Source organism: Uranotaenia lowii, chromosome 2 (genome assembly GCF_029784155.1).
Source record: "Uranotaenia lowii strain MFRU-FL chromosome 2, ASM2978415v1, whole genome shotgun sequence".
Classification (NCBI taxonomy): Eukaryota; Metazoa; Arthropoda; class Insecta; order Diptera; family Culicidae; genus Uranotaenia; species Uranotaenia lowii.
The window spans coordinates 173994945-174008172 of NC_073692.1; the positions used below are offsets into that span (position 1 = coordinate 173994945).

At 42.2% G+C, this 13228-nt stretch overlaps 1 protein-coding gene across 8 annotated transcripts in view; it reads right to left on the minus strand.

Moving 5' to 3' along the window:
- Positions 1–1639: 1639 nt before the first annotated feature.
- Positions 1640–13228, minus strand: part of LOC129744503 (thrombospondin type-1 domain-containing protein 4) — a 308628-nt gene continuing 297039 nt past the window's right edge. For all 8 annotated transcript variants that reach the window (XM_055737056.1, XM_055737058.1, XM_055737057.1 and 5 more), the window contains exons 3-7: positions 12507–12708; positions 4208–4525; positions 3263–4143; positions 3025–3201; positions 1640–2963 (exon numbers count right to left, since the gene is read on the minus strand). In XM_055737056.1, coding sequence (XP_055593031.1) covers positions 2604–2963; positions 3025–3201; positions 3263–4143; positions 4208–4525; positions 12507–12708 — 1938 coding nt within the window. In that variant the 3' untranslated portion in view covers positions 1640–2603. The remainder of the gene's footprint in view (positions 2964–3024; positions 3202–3262; positions 4144–4207; positions 4526–12506; positions 12709–13228) is intronic.

Below are 13228 nucleotides of genomic sequence, written 5' to 3' on the forward strand. Positions count from 1 at the left end.
CATTTGTAAATATTATGAAGGTGTTCTGTATCCCTTATGATCGAGAAAACTCATTAAAACCGACAAAATAGAGACTGATCAATGTAACCCCAAAGCATCAAGTATGGAACATGCCACATTAGACTGAGTCGATTTGGGGTCATTTTGGAATTTCTCAAACCCTGGGGTCTAAAAAGCTTCGTCTTGGTCCAAAACTCATCCATGATTTTTTGCAAAATTTTTAAGTAACGTTTACATGAGTAAATTTGAACTTTTAGGTTTGTATGGGAAAATTGAATATTTTGTACTGAAAAATCAACATCATTTTTGTTTCGTCCGCGGAACCGAGCCAGCTTATGGTTTTTGTGCCAATTTATAAAATTCCTAAAGGAAATTTTCCACTGAACAACTTTGTCGAAGACCATTACTTCGTATCTTATTAGGCAAAAAAGTTATTAGCTGTTTAACAGGGGTATGTCTTTTCGCATAGATTAACAATAAATTCAATTGACATCACTGCTTGAGCATCGCGAAGTGTTGCATGGAAAGTAGTCACGCTATACCTCGCTAGGCACTCTGCAGGGATGTCAATTGAATTTATTGTTTATCAGTGCGAAAAGACATACCCCTGTTAAACAGCTAATAACTTTTTTTCCTAATAAGATACGAAGTTACAGTCTTCCACAAAGGTGTTGAGCGGAAAATTTCCTTTAGGAAATTTATAAATTGGCACAAAACCCCTCAGCTGCCTCGGTTTCACAGACGAAACAAAAATGATGTTGATTTTTAAGTACAAAATTTTCAATTTTCCCATACAAACCTAAAAGTTCAAATTTACTCATGTAAACGTTACTTAAAAATTATGCAAAAAATCATGGATGAGCTTTGGACCAAGACGAAGCTTTTTAGACCCCAGGGTTTGAGAAATTCCAAAATGACCATAAATCGACTCAGTCTAATGCCACATTCCCTTAACAGAAAAAATAAACGAAAAACGGTTCTGCTCGATTGGAATGACACTGACAGAAAAAGAAAAATTCCAATCGTGACATTTCGTCTCTTTGTTTACTATAGGCTCGTTACCTTCCCCAAGTAACCAAAAGTCGCGTACTTTCTTAAACATAGCACTCCTAAGTTCACATCGTTTTCGAGAGAAAAAATATTAAAAACAGCAAATAAGAACAAAGAAAACAACTGTTTATTATTTTTTATTTGTTTTCTAAATATATCAGAGATTGAATACATTCTTTCGATCACCGATGCCGGCGATTTAAATATAACACTTGCACCCTGTCGGAGGCTCATGTCTGCCGTTTTTATTTATTAGAAATGTGAATATCTCGTGAATGAGAAGAAAATGCTGGAAAAAAGTGCATAAAATATTTTGAAAAGAAATAAAAGTTTATCAAGAAAAGCTTGTGTATTTATTTTTCTTCAATTCATGTTCTAGTGAAAAAAGTAAAGAGTACAAAATAATCAGCGGAAAGTCAGATGAAATATTTTCAGAAGTTTAGTTTGAATACCACATAATTCTCTAGGAACTCAGACGAGAGCTGATTAAGCTTCTATGAACCAGTTTAAAGATAATTTTGGTTGCTTGGGTCGCTTTTAATGGTTTTTTTGAAAATATGTGATTCGGATTTATTAAAAACAGCAACAATTGGTGATTGAAATTCTAGTTGTTTATTCAAATGTAATGTTTCCTCCAATGTCCATGTTAGTATGGTTCTTTGATGCACTTAATATACAGATTCACTTTTATGTTGTTGTTTGTTATTTTGATCGTTTGATATATCCGGCTTTGTAACAACTCATCTTTGTTCTATCCTCTAGAAAGGAGGTTTCACTCAGTTACAGTAAGTTTGTTCGCATTTGAAGAACGTTTGATTTGTGATTACTCTGATGCTTCTCATCTACTGTCAAATTCTCTTTCGTAAACTTCTACAGATTTGTCAGAAATTGTACAACGAATAACGTGTTCATTAAATCTTACATTAGTTCTCTGATGATGGCTCTGTTCCGAGATAAACTCCCGCGATTTGCGTGTGTAGAAAATCTGATATCCTGGTTAAAGTTTTACATAGATTGTTCGCTCATCGGGGTAGGTTCAGTAGCTACAGAGATTAAGGTGATCTTTTCTGTTCTACACCTCAGGAGGGGCACACACTGTGGGGTTAATGGTGCTCTGCAGCACACAATCAATGCGGGGTACATTTACAATATGGCTTCTTTTCACAAAATGGCGTAAGTATGTGTGAGTTTTTTTTGTTGGGTTAAACATGAGAATATTGACTTTTGCATGTAACGTTTAGTTTTGTTCACGCTGCTGTATTCGGAAGGTCCGCTTTACATTAAAATTTTCACAGTCATTTCGGTTTCTTAAAATTACTTGTTTTCTAATTATAAATTTTTATATATAATGTTACAAAACTTTATAATTTCTCGTTACTTTAAAGGTTTCGATCTTTAGTAAATCATTGGATGGATGAATGGTGAAATAGGGTAGAAGGATGCAGAAAAATTCACAATCTTGTGGAAAGATAGGAGAAACAATAACTTAAATTAATTTACTGATTTAAAATTCACTAAGTTTCTGTTTTCAAACTATGGCCACAGGAACCGAGCTAGTACAGCTCGTTAGATCGATTTCGACACGTCTGGCAACAAGCCTGACTGTAGTACGCATAGCTGCAAAGTTTGGCCTTCAACACGATGCTACAGTTGGGGAAGTCATCCCGACAACCGGCATCATTCTGGATCATGTCGACTCGGGGTTCAACATCGATCGGAGACGAAATGGCTGTCGTTGTACTGCTCCGGATCGTGGTTGATGTGGGACACGGTTCTTCGTTACAAGCCCGGTAGGCTCCAGGACGATCTGAATACCGACAGCTAGCAGATTCTTGCATGACCTTATCTCGAAGATTGAACTCGAGACACTTGACCACACGTCGCTGATTGCCACCGTCACATGTTTTGGTGCACTAGAATGATAAGATTGTTATTGTTAGACTACTTCAAAGTCGATCGATTGCCATCAAGTACCTCACTCCACTCGGAATAATGCCACCGAGGTTTGCAATCGTCGATCGTTTCAATGTCGCACGTTTCGACGGACTTCGGTCGTACGTTGTCGTCACACTCGTTATCCGTTACGAAGTTATCATTTCGAATACAAAGCACAGTTCGAGACCGGGTCAGGTTGAAGCAGTCGCCAGAGCACTAAAGTTAAGTAAAAAATATATTACTGAAGGAAGTTACCGCACAAAACGTCAGAACTTACCAAACCCCATGGTCCAGCAAACCATTCGCCGAACTCACAAGCTCGATCGCTGGTACACTCTCTGGTCGTGTCGGGAGTGAATCGCAAATCACACCGTTCCGAATTTGTCGACGAGCTGCGATCGCAGAAAATCGATCGTGTCTGCAGTCCTACACCGCACGAAGCCGAGCAGCGATCACTCCAGTCGGCTGTCAGCCAGATGCCGGTTTTCTTCGCTTCCACTCGTTGGCTTATTCGGTCCATCGGAAGTCGTCCACCGTAGCCCTGGCCCATGTCGTTCTGGGTGTTGAATCCTCCGTTATTGTTGTGATTGTGATGATGTTGGTGGTGGCTGTGATGGTTGATAACAGTAGGTTTTCGTTTGTGTGATTCCTGCTGTGGCGGTGGTTTGAAGTGCTTGGAACAATCGCACTGCTCAGCTGCCGGCGGTTGTTCTTCCATGCAAGCACCACTGCTAACCTGGATAACTATCCCAGATATGAGCTCCTGAACGCACTTGACCTCACGGGTTTTGAAGACATCGTTTTCGTTGAATTTATCCTCGCAGTTGCACTCACTCCACTCAGACAGCTTCCAATATGCAGGACATGGCTGGGTATTACAACGAAGGAGATTTTCATTTAAGACCGGTTGCGTAAGATGGGCACAGCGTTTGGGTGAGAAAATTCTTGTAGGAGCCTCGCGGACACATTTTATCACTGGTTGTTGGACTCCACCACCGCACGATTTGCTACAGGCTCCAAATCCGACCACCTTCCATAGGAATTTGCGCTTACGAAGAGGTTTCGTCGTACTGGATGACGGTAGCGTAGTATTCATGATGATTCGTTGTTTTGGTGCTCGAATGCTTGCCTTTTCCGAGATGTCGTTAGAAAACCCTTCTGTAATGTCAAATAATGATAAGTTCATTGATTATAACCTATATATTTAACCGATCTCACTTACCATCGATACGGTTATCTTCGCTGGATGCACTCTGCGAATCTGCGAAATTGGTGGTGATGGGCATCAAGTATTCGTACTTGATACCAGGGTTGGGTTGTTGTGATAGCAGATACAGCTGGACCGGCTCCAGGGATGGACCCGGTGCTGTGATCCATTCGGTGACACCTTCGATCTTGCGATAGCTACTTGTAGATGCATTGTTCAAGCCGTCAACTCGGCGATACTCGAATGTCGTACCTGCACCCTGATAGAATCCACTCAGCGAAATGGTGTAGTCTCCGTTGATGAGGAATCGCTGGTGATCGGCCGTTTTGAGAGCTGTGAACAACACAAAAATTTAGAAAAAGTAAATGAAATATTATTTAAAAAAAATTTATTTGATGATTTAAGTTTTTTTTAATTTATCCAAAATCCTACAATAGTTCTAAAGGGTGATACGGTAAAAATTTGGTCAATATCAACTTGACATATTTCTTTCAATTTTGCATTTAAAAAACCTGAACACCCCTCATTTTGAAGGTGTGTGTGTGTAGAATATTGCTCCTATTTTGATTTTGGAATTCACTCTTCAATTGTCAAAACGCCGTCCAAGGAAGAAAAGCAGCGTATCAAAATTTTGCTCGCGCATCGCGAAAATCCGAGCTACTCGCACGCAAAGCTGGCAAAATCGCTAAAAGTTGCCAAATCAACCGTTACAAATGTAATTAAAGTGTTTGGGGGACGTTTGTCGACAGCCAGGTAGTCTGGATCGGGGGGAAATCGAAAACCGAAATCTGCTGAGACGACAACAGAGAGTTGCCGGTAATTTCAAGCGAAACCCTAACCTCTCTCTCCGAGATGCCGCAAATAAGCTGGGTGTATCGTCTACAACCGTGCATCGAGCCAAAAAACGAGTCGGACTATCGACTTACAAGAAGGTAGTGACTCCAAATCGCGATGATAAACAAAATACGACAGCCAAAGCGCGATTCCGGAGGCTGTACACGACGATGCTGACGAAGTTTGACTGCGTGGTAATGGACGACGAAACCTACGTCAAAGCCGACTACAAGCAGCTTCCGGGACAGGAGTTTTATACTACTAAAGGAAGGGGAGAGGTAGCAGATATTTTCAAGCACATGAGACTGTCAAAGTACCTGTACCTGTGGCTTGAAAAGCAGCATTTTCATAGCTTCCGGGACTGTCAACCAAGAAATTTACGTGAAAGAGTGTTTGAATAAACGTCTGCTGCCTTTCCTAAAGAAACACGGTTGTTCCGTACTGTTTTGGCCGGATATGGCATCTTGCCATTACGGTAAAAAGGCCATGGAGTGGTACGCCGCCAACAACGTGCAGGTGGTTCCCAAGAAAAAGAACCCTTCCAACAAGCCAGAGCTCCGCCCAATTGAGAAATACTGGGCTATTGTCAAGCGGAACCTAAAGAAGACCAAAAAAAAACTGCTAAGGACGAGCAGCAGTTCAAGGTAAACTGGCTTTCTGCGGCGAAGAAGGTGGACAAGGTGGCTGTACAAAATCTGATGGCAGGGTTTAAGCGTAAGACCCAGCAATTTGGATTTGGAAAAACGGAAGCCTAACTGAATATTTTTCCTGAATTTTATACTAATTAAACTTGAAAAATAAATTTAATTTGATTTTTTAAATAAACGATTTCACAAATTTGAACGCGTTTTCCCTTGACCAAATTTTGACCGTATCTCCCTTTAGTGTTCATGAAAGTTTTAATTTTATGTTTTAGACCTGGTCAATCATGTTGAAAGCACCACCTAACAAATTGTCGTGTAATTGCTCATTTGAATAAAATGCTTCTCGATCTAAAACCTTTTAGATAGGATTCCAACCCAGCTATCTACCATCTTATTCTCTCAACACATTTCCATGGAATAAAAGGGGGCCTATTGAAAACTAGTTGACAGTTATCACCTCTCGAGGAAATTGATTACTTCACACCTGTGACTGACAAGAGCGAAGCAGAACAGCTTCATCTTATGTAGGCCAACAAATTGATGACCAAGAAGCAGCATCATCTCGTTTCCGTAGGCTGAGGAAAAATCCTGGTATAAGATGCTTTCCGAGAAACAAAGTGGGGGTGGTCGATGTTGTATGGTTTTCCGACGATCAAAACCAAAAACACACAAAAAGACTGCTACCTACTGCTTAATCTACCCGCGCCGCGGTACGAGGAAATGTCGCCCGGAAAAGTGGCGCTAAAATACCGCGTGACATATTTGACTGATGAACTCTCTGTTTTCTGCCGGCTGGTTAATGGTATAACAGGTATTAAATAACTGTCACCAGCCGACAACGCAGCACCATTTGGGCGCGACGGGGAATATCATTTACCGGTCTCTTGCTTCTGTAGAACTCGATAATTTGGTTTTCTTTAGGCGTAGTGAAGCAAAGAGGGGGCAGATCCATCACACGCGCGAGAAACCTTCCTTCTTACAAATGATACAAGAAATGGAAAATAAGTGGTTGGATGAATGGCTCTAATGATTTCTTCTTTGTGTCTTCCATTTTTTTAGTTTATGATACCTATATTTTCTTAAATATGACATGAACGAACATGTTGAGAATTTCGGAATTTTTAAAAAACAAACTTTAGTAATAACACCGCTCTTTGACATAGTGTTAAAAAAACAAACTTAATGGGCTTTTGATATTAGACTGAGTCAATTTGGGGTCATTTTTGAATTTTTCAAACCCTGGGATCTAAAAAGCTTAGTTTTGGCTTAAAACTTTACATGAGTAAATTTTAGCTTTTAGGTTTGTAAGGAAAAATTAAATATTCTGTATCTACTGAAAAATCAACATCCATTTTGTTTCTTCTGTGAAACCGAGTCTGCTTATGGTTTTGTGCCAATTCATTAATTCATTAAAGAAAATCTTCAGCTGAACGACTTTGTCGAAGACCATAACTTATTAGACAAAAAAGCTATTAGCTGTTGACTGGGGGCATGTCTTTTATACTTGAAAAACAATAAATTCAATTGACATCATTGCTGGGTGCCTCGCGAAGTATTGCAGTATATAATGATAAGCCATTCAAAAGCAACCAATTTGGAAATCATAGCTTGTGGAGCATCTTGGGACAACAATATTTTAGTGTTTTGATGCGCTTTAATAACTAGAGATGTACCGAATATTCGGCGCCGAATACTGCTTCAAAACTGTTAAGCCGAATGTTTGGCTCACCGAATAGTTCAGCTAAGTATTCGGCCGAATATTTATTTTCAAAATTTATAAAATAAAAGATTTGTCAAAATTTTCCAATGATTTTGTATAATTTATAAAATATCTAAAATATCTGAACTATATATATGAGGTCAATATTTCCAATATACTGAGAACGAATGCAAATAAAAATTTTGAACCCAGAATTTGAAGCTTTGGACATAAACACCAGTGCAAAGAAATAGAATACATAAAAAATAACAACAGATTTAAAAAGAAAATAAATCCAAGTTCTTAAGTGAACTTCAAATTAGCTCAGCAATTAATCCTTATTGTTAATTGTTAGACAAAATAATAATAATTGTAAGTTATGTATCATTTAAATACATATTTACATCATTTTCAATTGAAGGGTTGAAAAATTCATCCGTCTGATCTCAAATTTGAAATAATATTTTATCACGATGTGAGATGTGAATTTTCTATCAGGAAAAAATATCAATTTTGAACTCAAGAGATTGAATAGAATTTGATTTGAAAAAAAAAGAACACAAAAATGCGGAGTTGAAGAACAAAGCTAACTCATTGAAAATATTTTTAAAAAAATCATTGCTTCGACTGTAAAATTCTGTTCATTTATTTGAAAATTAAAATAAAATTTAAATTCAATTTATCGCCCTTGTCGGTAAAACATATGATTTTTTAGTAAGAACATTTCCAGATGTTGAAAATGAAAATTCGTTCCATGAGGAACAAATCGATGACATGAGATGAAAATCCTTCTATTCAAATTCTACTCACTAATTTTATAAACCTTTTCTTTTCTTCTAACTTTCTATACGTCTGTAATTTTCATAGTCTTGAAATGTTTTTACTAAAAGAATATAACTATCACCAACAAGGTCGATAGATTAATTTAACACATATAACTAACAGTGAATAAGCTATTCCTAAATTGAAATGAAGATGAAAAAGATAAATTTTTGTCCCTATGTTTTAATGATTGGTTTGGATGATTTTAGTGTATTAAATCCAAATCTTTTGACACATTTTTTCAACTATCCCTCGTATTATTAATTTTTTTTTTATTATTTATTTACATAGTATTCCGTCTCCCGACATAACTTGACGAACATAATCCCTAAAATTCTCTCGGTCCATGGCAACCGTTCTCCAATTCCTCGGGCACCCCACGTTCGCCAGATCACGCTCCACTTGGTCCGACCACCTCGCTCGTTGCGCCCCAGCTCGTCTTGTTCCTACCGGAACACTGTTTTGCAGAACAGTCGTCCGGCATTCTCGCAACATGTCCCGCCCAGCCTATCCGGCCAGCCTTCACCACCTTCTGGATACTGGGTTCGTCGTAGAGTCGCGCGAGCTCGTGGTTCATCCTTCGCCTCCACACTCCGTTCTCCTGTACGCCGCCAAAGATGGTTCTTAACACTCGTCGCTCCTCGTCCTCCTCGAGCAATATCCATGTCTCGTGCCCGTAGAGAACAACCGGTCTAATGAGCGTCATATACAGGTTACACTTCGTGCGAGGGCTAAGTCTTCTCGACCGCAGTTGCTTGTGGAGTCCATAGTAGGCACGACTTCCGCTGATAATTCGCCTCCGGATCTCACGTCTGGTGTCATTGTCTGCGGTCACCAGTGAGCCGAGATAGACAAAGTCTTCGACTATCTCCAGCTTGTCGCCGTCGATCGTGACCTTGTTATTACTAGACAAGCGGGTTCGGTCGGTCTCGGATCCGCAGGCCAGCATGTACTTCGTCTTGGACGTATTAATCATTAACCCAATCCTTCCTGCTTCGCGTTTCAGTTTGCGGTAGATCTCCTCCACCGCCGCAGATGATCTGCCGACTATATCAATGTCATCGGCAAAGCAGATAAGTTGACTGGATCTGTTGAAAGTCGTGCCCCGCATTTCGCCCACCGCTCGTCGAACAACACCTTCTAGCGCCACGTTGAACATCATGCAGGATAGACCATCACCTTGTCGAAGCCCCTTGCGCGATTCGAATGAACTCGACAATTCACCCGAAATCCGCACACAGCACTGCGTTCCATCCATCGTCGCCTTGATCAGTCTGATCAGCTTCCCGGAAAAGCCGTTCTCGTCCATGATTTTCCATAGCTCGTTACGGTCGATCGTGTCGTATGCGGCTTTGAAGTCGATGAATAGATGGTGCGTAGGGACTTGGTGTTCACGGCATTTTTGGAGGATTTTCCGTAATGTGAATATCTGGTCCGTCGTAGACCGTCCCTCCATAAGACTTCCCACGAATCTGTTTGCTTGTGGCGTTAGGCGGCGGAGTAGGATTCGGGACAACACTTTGTAGGCGGCATTGAGGACAGTGATCGCTCGGTAGTTCCCACAGTCCAACTTGTTGTCCTTCTTGTAGATGGGGCATATTACCCCCTCCTTCCACTCCTCCGGTAGCTGTTCTATGTCCCAGATCCGCACTATCAACCGGTGTAGGCAATCGGCCAACTTGTCCGGGCCCATTTTGATGAGTTCAGCTGCGATGCCATCCTTCAAAGCCGACTTGTTTCTATTCAGCTGGCGAATGGCTTCCTTAACTTCACTCATCGTTGGGAGTGGCTCCTCTTCGTCGTTGGCTACGCCGGCGATGTACCTTCCCCCACCGTCTTGATCTCCTGCATGTGAGCCGTTCAGGTGTTCATCGAAGTGCTGCTTCCACCTTTTGATCACCTCACGATTGTCCGTCACAATACCCCCGTCCTTATCCCGGCACATTTCGGCTTGCGGCACGAAGCCTTTGCGGGATGCGTTGAGTTTCTGATAGAACTTTCGTGTTTCTTGGGAACGATGCAGCTGCTCCAGTTCCTCGAGCTCCTCCTCCTCCAGGCGGCGCTTTTTCTCCTGGAAAAGTCGGACTCGCTGCCTCTTCCGCTGTCGGTGATTTTCCACATTTCGACGGGTGCCTCTTTGCACTACTGCCGCCCGCGCGGCATTCTCTTCGTCCATCACCCTCCTACACTCCTCGTCGAACCAGTCGTTCCGTCGAGATCGCTACACATAACCGATGACGTTCTCCGCAGCACTGTTGATGGCTGTCTTGATGGTATCCCAACAGTCCTCGAGAAGGGCTTCGTCAAGCTCGCCCTCTGCCTGCAGCGCTGCTTCGACCGATTGCGCGTAGTCTGCCGCGACCTCAGGTTGCTTCAGTCGTGTGATATTTAACCGAGGCGGGCGCCGGTTTCGTGTGTTGTTCACTACGGAGAGTTTTGGGCGCATCTTCACCATCACCAGATAATGGTCTGACTCGATGTTGGCGCCTCGACATGATCTGACGTCGATGATGTACGAGAAGTGCCGGCTGTCAATCAAAACGTTGTCGATCTGTGATTGCGTTTGGTACGGTGATCTCCAGGTGTACTTGTGTGGGAGGCGGTGCTGAAAAAAGGTACTACGTACGACCATTCGTTTGGAGGCGGCGAAATCAATAAGTCTGAGGCCGTTTTCGTTGGTCAGCTGGTGCGTACTGAACCTTCCAATTATCGGTTTGAATTCCTCCTCCTGGCCGACCTGAGCATTGAAATCCCCGATGACGATCTTGATATCATGTTTTGGGCAACGGTCGTATTCACGCTCCAGCTGCGCGTAAAATTCGTCTTTGTCGTCACCGGTACTTCCGAGTTGAGGGCTGTGCACGTTGATGATGCTGATGTTGAAGAACCGGCCCTTGATTCTTTACCGGCACATTCGTGAGTTGATCGGCCACCACCCGCTCACGCGCTTTTGTATCTTTCCCATCACTATGAAAGCTGTTCCTAGCTCGTGTGTGTTGCCGCAGCTCTGGTAGATGACACGACCATCTGGGTACGTTCGTACCGTCGAGCCCTTCCAGCATACCTCCTGCAGCGCTACGATGTCGAATTTGCGGCTCTTCAATTCGTTGGAGAGCACGTGGGTACTGCCCACAAAATTTAGAGATCGGCAGTTCCATGTTCCAAGTTTCCAATCGCTAGTCCCTTTTCGTCGCGTAGGTCTTTGCCGATTTCCATCCGAAATTGGTTGCTCGTTGTTCGTTGTTTATGTTTTTTTGTAGTCACGGGCTCGCAAGGCCCGCAGCTAACCCCACTATCTCGCAGGAGGATCGTCGTGATGTTGCTGTTTTGGGTCCCGAACACCACCAGGACGCCGCCCCTGACATGGAGAACAGACGCGTACGAAGCCCCCTGACTTAGTCTCATGCGACCAAAGAATCCACCGGGGTTGGGTACCCGATCTCCGCTAAGGTTGCTCGCACCCCAGCTAGCACCACGGGGAGGTAGAGAATCGGAGTTGCAGACAAGAGGTGATATGACCACTACCCGAAGGTTGGGTGTATGGGGTCTCGAGTTGCACATTGTCTACCGTTCACTAGCCATCCTATGTCTCAAAATCCCATACAAACTTGGGCTCGTTGAGCGACCCCTTCCCGTGATCCTATCAGGCCCAAATTTAGTATGAGACCTTGTACTAGGCCTAGGACCAATTTAAGCCTGCAGAGCAGTGCATAACATTTTACAAGCTTCAAATTTTCCATACAAATTTGGGGCAGTCTAATACACATCCAAACACTCATGTATTTACATAAGTGTAGTTAGTGTGCCTTCAGCAGTAGGCAGCTGGTGTTTCACCGATGCAATTTGCGGGTGCTTGTTTAAATAGAGTAAGTATATTTTTTGTAGTAGGAATATTTAGAAGAAGCATATGAAGGATAGGTACACAAGTTACACATTGAAATATATGCCTTCGCGAAGCGACGACGGTGACAGTTGGATTGAGATTTTATCTCAACACACACTTCCGAGATATTCACAGTGGCCCGCATTTCCCTATAGTTCACGATACCCCACTCTCCACTAATATAAAAAAATTCAAAAAATATGGATGAATTTTGAACTGTTCAAAAAGCTTTCAAGACATTTTCGATTGAATAGATACTATTATCCTGATTTCCATCGGCTTCGCAAACTCGCCCTTTTCCCATGGCATATTCCAGCATTCACGTGACATATTTCCGCAAAAGGCACCAGAAGTTTAATTTAAAACCTTATGAGCACCTTTGCACAAACATTCACACAATTTTCGCACAAACAAAAAATGAAAAAGACTCACCGAGATAGTTCTGACTGTTCTGCAGTTCCGTGACGGTAATGTTGTAGGCCCCGGCCGGAATTGTGGCCACGTGGACGTACCCATTGGTCGGCTGACTCTTGGTGTAGATGGCGGACACCGGACGGCAAACGGCGGATGTGCCACACCGAACGGCGCCATTATTCATAAACGTCCCGGATATCACACCACTGTTGTGGACGGCCTGCAATGACAGAGACGGAGAAAGAGACAGAGAATGAATGTGAGGGCAAACGGTTAAGCAGGAGAATAACTAAAAATATGATAAAAAGGTCTATTAACTCCGAAATGTGCCCTCGACCACAGCAGTCAGTTTTCTGAAATGTAAAAGAGCTGGAACAAAAAAAAACCAAAGGAAAAAAGATGGAAAAGGAAGGTTTATTAGGCGATGAGATTTGGGTCGCCGGAATTAATTCTGATGCCACTGCCAGCGTTATCTTCGGAGAAAGGTTGAAATTTATTAGTGTGGTCTTGTATTTAGAGGCCTGGCGCGATGGGTAATCATCCGTTAAAACACTTCTGCTGTAAAGTGAGCATAACACTCTTTTTAAATAAATTTTTTTGCTCAAATTAGCTCTTATGATCGTTAAATCATCTTGATCTATAAGATACGCACGCACTGCAAGATATAGCGAACATGATTTACACATTGAACCTCAATTTCCACCATAAAAACATTCACCTCGACCATGAATCAAACTCGA